Genomic DNA, 11,517 nt, shown 5'->3' with positions numbered 1-11,517 from the left:
AAGAATCTCCATCGAAAGCATGGCGAGCCGCGTGCCAGGTGAGCTTGTTTTTTGATTTATTATAACTAAATAAATCCTAGAATAGATGCGTTCCAACTTATATATAGCACTTTTCATGTTTACCTGAGCGTACCAGCCCTTGAACTGGTGTGATGTTGAGCGTAGTTTTTTCCTAGTGCCTTTTTTTCACCATGTGCGATTTTGACGCCATCAGGGCTCAGTGGTTGCAGATGGCTGCCACTAAGTTCACGACGGGCGCGGAGTTTCTGGTTAGCCGTTTCTTTTTTCTCGCAGGTGCGCCCATACCAACGCCGTTGTTTTACTCGCACCAGCGGCTCCAAGCAGCCACAGACGCGCTTTTTGAGGACCTTGATAATGGAAATTTGTCCGATGTAGAGGGCGAATGCGATGAAGAAGGCGATGCTGTCGAGCTTCATGGGACCGATCCAGCACAACCGGACAGTGAGAGCGAGAGCTCTGATGATGAGTGCGGACTCGGAACATCCGGTGGATGGAAAAGGAGACCATTTCAGAAACCAGACTCAACATTTCAAGGAGGCTTCCATGAAGTGCCCGAATTGGAAGAGGAAATACCGTCCCCGTATCAATATTTTAGACGTTATGTTCCAAAAAGTGTGTTCCTTGAACTCGTGGATAAAACAAACCAGTACTCGGTGCTACAGGAGGGAAGCTCAGTCAAAACCGATGAAGAAGAAATAAGGCGTCTTGTAGCACTTCACCTCACCATGGGTGTTCTGCGCTATCCGAGGTTGAGACTGTACTGGAGGCCAAGCATGAAATCGGCTCTTGTAGCGTCAACTGGACTGTCACGCAACCGCTTTGAGAAGCTGCGGAACAACCTGCACATCGTTGATGTCAATAACCCCAGCACGACTGACCGCCTTTGGAAGGTTAGGCCGCTAATGGATGCTCAAAAACGGTGCAATGAGCTCGATGTAAAGGAGCGCCTTTCCCTTGATGAGCAGATTGTGCCATTCAAAGGCCGTCTTGACATCAAACAATATATCAGGGGAAAGCCAAACCCATGGGGCGTGAAAATATTTATGCTTTGTGGCGAATCTGGCCTTATCTACGACTTCCTTCCATACCAAGGATCGACAACTAGCTTAGCTGAGGACCTAAAGTGCAACTTTGGTATCACAGGTGCAATAGTTCTGCAACTGGCTCAGCGCATTCCATCTGGTTTGGGACATAAGCTGTTCTTTGACAACTATTTTACGTCTGTGCCTTTGCTTCGTGAAATGCTGAAGAAGAAAATATTTGCTGCCGGAACAGTAAGGTCCAACCGATGTGAAAAATGTCCCTTGATGAGCGAAAAGGACCTCAAGAAGAAAGGACGTGGCTCATCTGATTGCCTCGTGAGTGGGGATGGACAGGTGGTCGTGACGAGGTGGATGGACAACAGGGTGGTGACCTTGGCATCCAACTTTGTTGCTGTGGAGAACGAAGACACCGCTCGCCGGTGGAGCAAAGCAGACAAGTGTTTTCTCGACATCAAACGACCAGCTGTAGTCGGTGCATACAACCGCAGCATGGGTGGCGTCGACAAAGTGGATTTTCTTGTAGCTCTTTATCGCACGACCATCCGGTCGAGGAAGTGGACACTCAGGATGATATTTCATTTCATGAACCTGGCAGTTGTGAACGCCTGGCTCGAGTACAGGAAAGACGCTGACAGGCAGCTTATCTTGCCCACTAAACAGCTCGACCTAGTTGACTTTACCTTAGGTGTCATTGAGGCACTTTCAGCAGCTGAGAGCAAACCTGTGTCGCGGAAGAGAGGGAGGCCCTCGGATTCTCCTCTGCAGCCTTCCAAGCAACTGAGGTTCGCAGAAAACAGGCCTGTTCAAGATGTCAGGTTCGATCAAATGGGTCATTGGCCTGTTCACGAAGACTCAAGGGAGCAACGATGCAAGATGGAGCGCTGCACTGGGAAAACTCAACCCAGGTAGCACAGCTGCTTGGACTAGCTGGGGCCAGGATTGGCACTTAGTTGTGATAGCTTGGCCACGACTGCCCAGCCATTTACGTCTGTATGCCAGCCTGGCGTTTCACAGTCTTTCCTTGCTCCGGAAAGCCACGGAACTACCAGGGAACGTCTTCCCTGGTTGACCAATCAATTTCCTTGGCCATTGATGGCCAGGGTAAACAGGCCACTGCCAGTCTTTGATGTACCCTGGCTGTCTATTGACTTTCCTCGGTCAGAGATGGCCAAGGTAGCAATGCCTCTGCCAAGCTTTGAGGTTCCATGGTGGTTCATATGAATTCCCTGGTCCACTCAATACAAGCAACAGCCAGTGTTTGGGCATGTTGCCAGATCAAAGATATGGTGAGCCAAGGAATGGCAGGGAATTGCCACTATGCAACGTTCCCTGGCTCAAGGTTGTATTTTATTGGACCCAGAATGCCCGCTGAAAGCCAGTTATACAGTTCGTTTAACCTTTTTACTTTTTTTTTAATCTGTATGAGAGTTCTCTTAACATATTTTTGGTGCCTAGTGCCATGATCCCTTGCACTAGAAAGCGATGTTTCAGTGCAAGAAGTCTCTTTTAGTTAGAGAAATGAAAAGAACATGTTAAAAAATAACGTGTTTTGCCCTCTACCTCTCCCCTGTGTCAGGTGTATTGGTTCCCTTTTTGTCTTAATCTCCAACTCTTCTTCTATCGCAGCTGTTTTTGCTGGCACCGAATGAGAACAACGGACCGCATAAAAATAAAGGAAACGACCGCTCGACAATAGTGTACCTTAAACATACCGTTTTTGCACCGTGTTCATATATGTGTTGATCATGTTGTTAAGTTGTGTGACAAAGTAGTAAGTTGGGTGAGTTGATCATCTTGGAAACAGCATAAGCTGTGCATTTGCACTTGTGTTGCAGTATATAGGTCCTGGACGGGTTGCCGCAAGTACAATATACAGCATAGCAAACATAAAAGAGAAAGGAGAGCAAAGGCAGAGTCCTACCTTCTCCAAACGAGAACTTTTTATTCTTCCTTATATATTTTTTTTATTATTTTTAATGGCATTAAGAAAATCTCCCCCTCACATTTTGAAGAGAAATGTAACAAGGCACTTTAGCCTGGCTGCGGAATGTGTTATAGCCTCTCTGCAACTACGCAAGAAGTTTGCAATGATACTCAACAACTCTTATTAGGGTATGTAGATGTTTAGTTCAGACAGTCTATAGAGGATCAACATATGTTAACTCTTACCAAAAGAATGACACAATGCATCCATAGTTTTCAACAAAAAAGATCAGGACCGTGTGAACCACAAGCTCAGTTCCGGACACCAAAAGAGACGAGAAGTACACATCTAATTGTCACAGGTTAGGTGAAAATAAAAAAAAAATATTATCTTGAATTTGGCCCTCAACAAACACATTTTATAGTTTGTCAGGACAGCTGACCAGACATTCACACCCAGGTGAATGGACTGACCGTGAGGGGTGAGGAATAAGATGGAAGTGGCCGCTTCCAAAGCATAAAAGTTACTTGAAACTTTTTATCTCAAGTGCACTCAGTTGCTGAACAGGTCTAGCTACGCATAAAGTTCGGAGTTTTCGGCTTTTATTTTTTCAAAATTTGGCATACTTTTTTCGGTGTTACTTTTAAAACTCAATTACCTTTTTTTCGTTCGGTGTATATTTAGGCCCACAAAGCTTTAGCGACACAGGGTCGGAGAAGATTATGTAACGGCACAGATACATCAATCATCTGAGGTGATGACTGTACAGGAAGCAGCGGAATGGCAAAAAATATAAATTGCATTTATGTTCTACCAGAGGGAGGTTTGAGAGAAGGTGTTAAGGTATTAAAGGAGCTGTGCAACGATTTTAACATTGAAAGAATTGGCATCTTCTGCTTTTGATATTGTTCACCTTGTCACAAATGACAGAAAACACACCTCCTTTCATTGAAATGTTGCGATTTCGCCGCGTAATCGAGAGGTAAAAATTAGAGTAACCCCCGACCTGCAGCCGCGAGCGGCCGTCATGGGAAACACGCGGCGTGACGTCAGTTGGGTAGTTGTAAAAAAGATAGCAAGTTCTGCAAATACCTGCTCGATAAAGGGTATTCTTTCCATAAATATTGTTGTCCCAACAACATAAACGCTTAAAAAACGTAGTATCATTGACAAAAATGTTTATTATACATAGTCTTTTAGTAGCGCCATCTACCCGAGGTCAACAAAACCGTCAGCTCGAGCAGCGTCAGCAGCTAGCACGAGGAGCCGAACGAGCACCTTGGGACGTGGTGGTGAGCGGATAAGTTCTCGCCGCTCACTGACGGCGTTAGAGAGAGGAATTTCCCGGAACCCCGCGCCTACTCAAATGACGTCACTGCGCGCACGTGACCCGGAAGACGATGTACGAGTTGGGAGGCGGCAAAGACCTGGATCTTTTTCATTTTTTTAAAATAAAAACTAGGGTATCCAGGCATAATCTGTTTTCTGTAGTTCACTGCAGAGGTGTCAGGCATCAAGTTCCACAATTATTTAAGCAAAGCCCTGAAATTGTTGCACAGCTCCTTTAACGGCTTCCCCAGATGTCCTCTGAAGTGCATGAAGTGAAAAGTCTTGTACAAGCCCACACCCAAACATTTTTTTAAAACCAACTTGACACACTAAAAAAAAGGAAAAAAATATGCCTGATCACAGAAAGGACACAGATGCCCTGTGAAGGCCAACCCAAGACCTCTTTTGTTGCATGTTGAAAGGCATCAATCACGAAAAGGAGATGCAATGTCGAACCTTGCAATGCCCTCTCCCTTTGCCCACTTCGACGCGGCCCTAAAAAAGACGGACCTTTTTCGGTTCGAACCGAATATCCTGAAATAGGGTTGGTGCATTTCTATCGGTTTAAACCAAAACTCCGAACTCCAGCTACACACAGTGCTAGTTACTACAACAATAAAAGCCTACACCTGAGAAACCAGAACAAACCAAAGTAAACAGATACCGTAAGTATATACAACAACAAAAAACATACAAATGCTTTGATGCAGTGTTACAAAAATAATGAAGAGGGAAAAGCCAGCTGGATATTCCATTGTGCGTCACTCAATACCCTCGCATCACGCGTCACTCAACCCCTCGCAAAGACAACCAACTAGCTTTGCTTTCAGGCATGTCCCAGTTGAAACGGGTCTTAACCAAGCCCCCACACGCCCTGCATTCCAACGAAGGATGTGTCAGTCCAGACGAACACGTAATGTGGCACTTGGACGAATTTTGGGGCACTCATTTTGAAACAAAACCACCAAATCTTGGCTGGGAGGAAACCAAAGAAGGCTTACTGCATATGGAGCAGTGGCAGGACAACCCGACTTGACTTGGAAGGCAGAATTAAGCATTGCTGTGCTTTGTTCAGAACAGAGAGTTCCAGTTCTTTAACACAAGTGCCTTGGCCATTGGTCTTGAAAATGTCAATAACACTTGATGGCAACGGATATGTGAAGAAGTCTCGAACGTTGCTGAGTGGAGCTGCTTTACATGTTGTCTCCGACACTTCAGTGATCACTACCGGTTTTCTGTTGATGAGGTAGCAGTTGCCCTTTCTCACCACATGCAGGACACGTTTTGGTGTGGGAAAGCAGGTTCCTCCAGTGTGCTCAGAGAGCCTGCGGCTTACTTGAGCGAGGGATGCACTCTTCGTTCGAAGCAGTGGCTTCAGTTTCCCCAGGAAGCTTTCAAATGCAAACGCACTAAAAGCATCAAGTGGCCCATGCAAAAGACAGTCGTCAGCCAGATGACTTAGTGAGTGGACATTGTATGTTAGCTGTCTTTCTCCACACAGGGCTGACGTTCCATACTCTTGAACAAAGAAAAAAAGAAGGTCCTTGGCAAAAGTATGGTACTCTAAATAAAATGCAGGTGAGGCAAGGATCCTTACTGCCACGTGCAGCACTAGAAAGTGCTTGTATACGGCGTCTGGAAGGAGTCCCTTCAGTACAATCGGGCCAACATAAAGCAGAAATGATCGAAATTCTGTCGCCTTCCATCGCTCCACTACGTCAACACCTCTTGGCTTTCTTTGGAAGTATGGTGGAAAGGATTTTCCACACAACTCAAGTCTTTCAGTGAGCTCTTGCTTTTGAGCACCGCTGAGACATCCTCTGCCACGCAGCCATGCCTGTAGAAGACGGCGCATCACGCCAAGGCACACAAGGTGCATATAGTCCAACGGAAAGAGCGCGATCATGTCGAGTTCCAGATCTTCGAATAGAGAATGGCCAACATGATGCAGCACATCTTCTCTGTCTCTGAATGTTCTGTCTGTTCGTTTAGGGGCATCAAGCTCTGGGAAGGTCATTCTGCCTTCGAGGTGCAGTCCCCTTTGGTTACACCTTTCACAACCATGATAGCCAGTGTGGCCCTTCATTTTTTTGACAAAACTTCTGGCAGGGGCATCGCATACGACTGCCGTCAAGCGAACACTGACGCATGATCCTTTATAAAAGAGGCCGTTTGCTATGAGTCCCTCCATTTCTTGTAGAAAAGGCGCAACAAAGCTTGACAGGTCAGGAGGCTTACCTCTGCCACAAAAAAGACTGACAACGAACGGGGTACTTTGGCCACAATTCGTGAGGCGGCAAAGAACGGGCCAGAAACCCACATTCGAGCTCTTGTACAGTGGAAGGCCGTCTATGTTTACTTGGATGAGTAGTTCCTGCGGCACTACTTTTCCCTCCAGGGCTTGCTCGAGTCCTTTGATGAGGCCGAAGTGGACGAATGTGTCATCCTGCTCTAGCGGAGCCTTCCTCTGCGTCCCTAGAATGGTGCGGGCATCTCTGGGGACGTCATGTCCGAGCCTCCTTAGAGCAGCCGCTGTCGCGTTCACGGCTTCGTGACTGAAGTTGAACCGGCGTGCAAGCACCGCCAGCTCTTCTGTGGCCGTGAGCGGAACCTGTTCCGGAAGCGCTGCACCCGTTATTTCGGAGCTTGAACATGGCGTGTTGCACCGCACGTCTTGAGGATCGCACGCTTCAGCATCGTCACCTTCGATCGTGCTAGCGGTGCTAGCGTGGCTGTTCCCACACGTGTTGCGGCACGGTCCATCGTCATTTGAAGTGGAACCATCGCTGGCATCACTCGAGGAGGCATCGGTAGTGGCACTGGCGATGTTTGAAGCGGTTGCAACCGAGATCTTGCAAGCAATGTCATCCAAATCATTCCTTAAAGTGCGTGGTTTTTTCCACCTCGAACACATCTTGCGAAGATCCGTGAACAACACATACACTGATGATCAAAGATACCCGCACGATGCAGCACGAGCACGGCGCATATGCTCAAGATACACGCATGAAACAGCACGACCACCCCAACCCAGACATAACGAGCGAAGAAAGGAGCCGGTTGAGTTAGTATGTCGCATCATGTCGATCACGTGGTGCACGTGGGTGCGCGCTTACACTTACACTGGTCGACGGCTACGAGTAATCAAAAGTTTCTCATACGCCTCACGTCGGTTTTTTTAAACTAACCTGATTCGAATCCGAAATAATGGTTTTGTAACTTGGCCACCCTCGAGAAACTTAAATCCGCGTTCGAGAGACGGGTTTTGCACTCCAGAGTAACTCCTGTGACCCCAGCGTAACACATCACTGCTGTATTACAAATGTGTACCTTTACTTCAGTAGTTCCATCGTGTATTGAAACTACTGAAAGGTTTGAAAAGTTACCATAACTTTATCAAATCGTCTAAAATTGCCTTGCCATATTATCTAAATATTTTATTGTGTTACTTTAGGTGTGTCGGCAGCGCCATCACTACGAAAAACCGGACAAGGCGTTGAATGATGGGTAGAAATACGATGTACGTCTTTGGGAAGTTTCACAACTAAAAAAACATCGGTTCCACTCCGCGAGAAAGCTTTTCTTTTTATAATAGTTCAGTTGAACGCAGAGGGGTCGTCAAGCTGCGACGACGCGAATCTACTGCCGCCGCAGCACTACAAGCGGCGCTGTAATCGGCTTTCGCGATCGAGTTCCACGAGCCGATGTGTCGTCTGCTTCTGACTGCTCTCCGTGTGTGCGGCTTATGCCTGAGTTTTCAGTAAAGTGCATGCGCGCGTGCGCGAGTGAGCGATAGCAAGTTCGTTCCACGGCACTTGTGGCCACGCCTGGCCACGCGTGCCTACTCGTAGCGTGGAGCGGATTCGTTTCGGTGGGCACTCCACGAGCGGTTGCACTCTCCGAGTTTTTCAGCGCCGACACCCCCCGCGTGCATGCACTTTGTGCCCGAGGAAATCGAGCGTGTGCCGAAATGCAATCCCGCCATGCCCCGTCCCGGCAAGGAGCGGGAGCAGACGTCAAGGGGTCGTCTGCTACGATGTGTCATTCCTAAAGCGGAACCGAAGGGGAAAAAAAGTAGTTTTTCTGATAGAAATCGTGTCTCGCGGGCAACGGAATCAAGCACGAGCTTGAATTGTGAGCGTCTGCTATTTCACGAAGGAAGCAATTGACAACCAGTGTTTTATTTACACGCTTTTAGTCGCTCTGTTGCCGTACTGACGCTGAAATATACCAGTGTGAAAAGAAATGCCCAGAACAAATGCATCAGCGGCCCCCGAGATGTTTATCACAATCCGTGTGCGGGTGAAAAATTGAACATTCGTCAACAAAGATCCCCCAGCAGAAACCTGTGACTGCACAATACGGAGCCGAGAGATATAACTTTACCCGAGGCTTGGGCAACATCATATGCGTGCTACTGCGAGGGTGAATGCGCACTCACTCTCGCACTCGCACGCACGCTTTTGCGGGACCTGCGAGCTTTTATTTTATTTTATTTGGCATCTTGGGTGTCGGCCTGGCAGGCGCTCTCGCGTACCAGTTTTCACCCCTTTCTGTACAGCCTTGCACGCTACACACAGGATGTCCTTTTTAAGTGCAAATAATAATAATAACAAGAAGAAGAAGAATTATTATTATTACTTCTTCAACGCCAAATTTGGACGCATCTGCAGTTCTTATGGTTACCATCTGCTTTTCATTGGTAATAAAGAAAAAAAATGCAGGTGTTTTTTAACTGCGAACATTTTCATAAGCATTCTATCGTCTTCCAACACGTTGTGCGCCACGATAGCGTATGTACTTTTGTTTACTGAGAAAATATATATTCAAAATCTCGGTCATCATATTTCGAAGATACCTTCGCGCCTTCAGACGATGTACCGTTAGGAGTTATCGACAGCTGTGTAGCGGAATGGCGATCGACTCTTACACGAAAGCGACGGTCAGCTCGACGATATCGCCAAATACTAAAGTATTTGATATCGCTACCCCGGCCTCAATTATTTCGGCACGGAATTACAGAAATCGGAGGCCTTTGTATTACGAAAAGGTAATCTACCGTTACTTTCACTTCGAGTTTAAGCGTTTATTCAGACACGGTTCTATAACCCCAGACCCACCACTTTCCAATTCGAGGTCAAAAACCTAACTCGTTTCGATTGGTTCCCTAATGGGCTTTTGTCCAAAAAATTATAGGTCAATCGACTCTGTGAAGGTGGTTGGTCAGCGAAGTTGTGGAGAGCAACCTGCAAACCGGGAACGTATGCGGGGAGCATTACGTGCTTTGCATTGTTCGCGCGTGCCGTGCGAACACGCACGAACAAGCGCAATTGCGCGTATTCGCGCGTGGATTTTTTTTCTTTTTTTTAATTTAATGTCGACCATTTTGCTGTGGAGGGAGACGAAAAACCCCCGGGATTCGAGCCATACCGACGTCACCAGCCAGTTTCGCAACGCCACCGCTGCCGCGATGCGCTGTCTTTCTGCACGTGCGATAACCATCGCTGAAGCTCTGTACGTGCAGAGCGCGAGCGACAGCGCGCACCTTGCGAGCTGTATCGTGTAGGGTGCCTTCATGTGCGCTTTGCTTAGGGTGGAGACATCTCGCCATTTTGTTCCCGACTTTTATTTTTCTTTTTTGTTCAGAAGCGCGTGAAAGGGCGTGTCCCTGCACGCGTGTGTGGCGCTGACTGTGCTACGGCGCCATTGTTTTCGGCGATTTCTTTGTATTTTCCCCGTGAGCGCGTGCTGTCGGCATCGGGTACTACAAAGGGTGGCATCACTCTAAACAGAAGGATATTGAGGCACCCTAGTATCGTGCACTGCCAGCTGCCTCCTGAGAACTAAAGCTATTGCGCCGTTACGCACGCGCAGAACGTTTGGTGAAATCGGTGTGAATTTAGTACCTGGGATAGTTCAGCTGGACAGACTTAAATTGCAAAAACAAATAAATTATGTTTTTTTTTTTTTAATCTTCCCTTTTTTTTTGGGGGGGGCTTATATTCGCAAGGAATCTGTGAGCATGAAATAAGCTTAAATATATTTGCTGGTGCTGTTAAGCAAGCACATATATAGCGGAATGCGGCTGAATCGCCTGACTGAATCGTAAGACCTGACTAGTCCTTGTAGGTAATCCCTGCAGTGACATATGCCTGCTACCACCAAAGGAAGAAAACAAGATCAATGAGACGGTTGTTACGAGTTTGATTTCTCACGGATTCTAAACGTACGTCTTTAATGCTGCGAAAGGGGATGAATCCCGGGCACTCGGAGACTCGAGTACTGCCTTTCGGAGCTCTTAGTGCCCTTCTGTGGTAAGACGGTGTTTGATTAGTCCCGGTCCCACTCACTTACATTCTTGATTCTTAATTCTTTATAATTTGCTCTCTCAGCCGTATCAGCATTGTTGAATAAGTATACACAAATTTTATTCAACTGCTATATCATACAATGAACACGGAACAGCGGGAGCATAGAGTGACAGGGCGAGAACGTTGTACGAGCTGGAGGGAACGAAGCATTAGAAAATTTGGAGTGGAGTGGAACCTGTCCATTCCAAGCTTTCGGCTGTTTCCGTTTTAGGGGCGAAGCTCCCTAGGGGCTATCTATGTGCGAGCGAAGCCAAAGCTAAAAGCGCGAGATCAGCGCTTTTTGCGTTTCTCCCCAGCTCGCGCGCTCGAACAAAGCCTGAACGCACGGAGCTTTCGTGCTCGCGCTTCCAGCTTTGCCTTCGCTCGCACATACGGTGAAACGAAGTATAGCCATCTCCGTATGTCCGTCCGCAGTCGGGTGCACGTGCTCCTGCTCGTGAGCTCACGCGCTCACGAGCACGTGAGCACGTGCTCCCGTGCTCGTGTAGGGCAAAAAAAAAAAAAAAAAAAAAACAACCGCATCTCCACGTGGTGAATGATGTTGATTGAGGCGAAGCTCTGGTGGTGTTTGTCTGCATAGACGGTGACGGCAGCATGCCGAGGCTTTCGTTCGTTTTCATCGATGTCAGAAAGAGAATGTGTGGTATGGAACGTTGTTATATACGCATTTGACCGCAGCGTGACATGGATGACAACGAACGAAATGCTCGGCATGCTGCGGCTCAGCGTCTACGCAGACAAGCAGCACCAGAGCTTCGCCCCAATCAACATCATTTACCACGTGGAGATGCGGTTCTTTTTTTTTTTTTCAGTTCGTGCATTGTTCTTG

The 11,517-nt window shown here is 47.3% G+C and overlaps 1 protein-coding gene across 1 annotated transcript; it reads left to right on the top strand.

Moving 5' to 3' along the window:
* Positions 1-19: 19 nt before the first annotated feature.
* Positions 20-1,973, top strand: LOC120839636 (piggyBac transposable element-derived protein 2-like). The gene is made up of 3 exons (XM_040209931.1): positions 20-38; positions 295-462; positions 556-1,973. The coding sequence occupies exons 1-3, from the start codon at positions 20-22 to the stop codon at positions 1,971-1,973; spliced, it is 1,605 nt and encodes a 534-aa protein (XP_040065865.1).
* The last annotated feature ends 9,544 nt before the right edge of the window (positions 1,974-11,517 follow it).

Source organism: Ixodes scapularis, unplaced genomic scaffold, assembly GCF_016920785.2.
Source record: "Ixodes scapularis isolate PalLabHiFi unplaced genomic scaffold, ASM1692078v2 PGA_scaffold13__105_contigs__length_92229423, whole genome shotgun sequence".
NCBI classification, from domain to species: domain Eukaryota; kingdom Metazoa; phylum Arthropoda; class Arachnida; order Ixodida; family Ixodidae; genus Ixodes; species Ixodes scapularis.
Note: the sequence above shows the minus strand (reverse complement) of the source record. Positions and strands in the feature narration are given on the sequence as shown.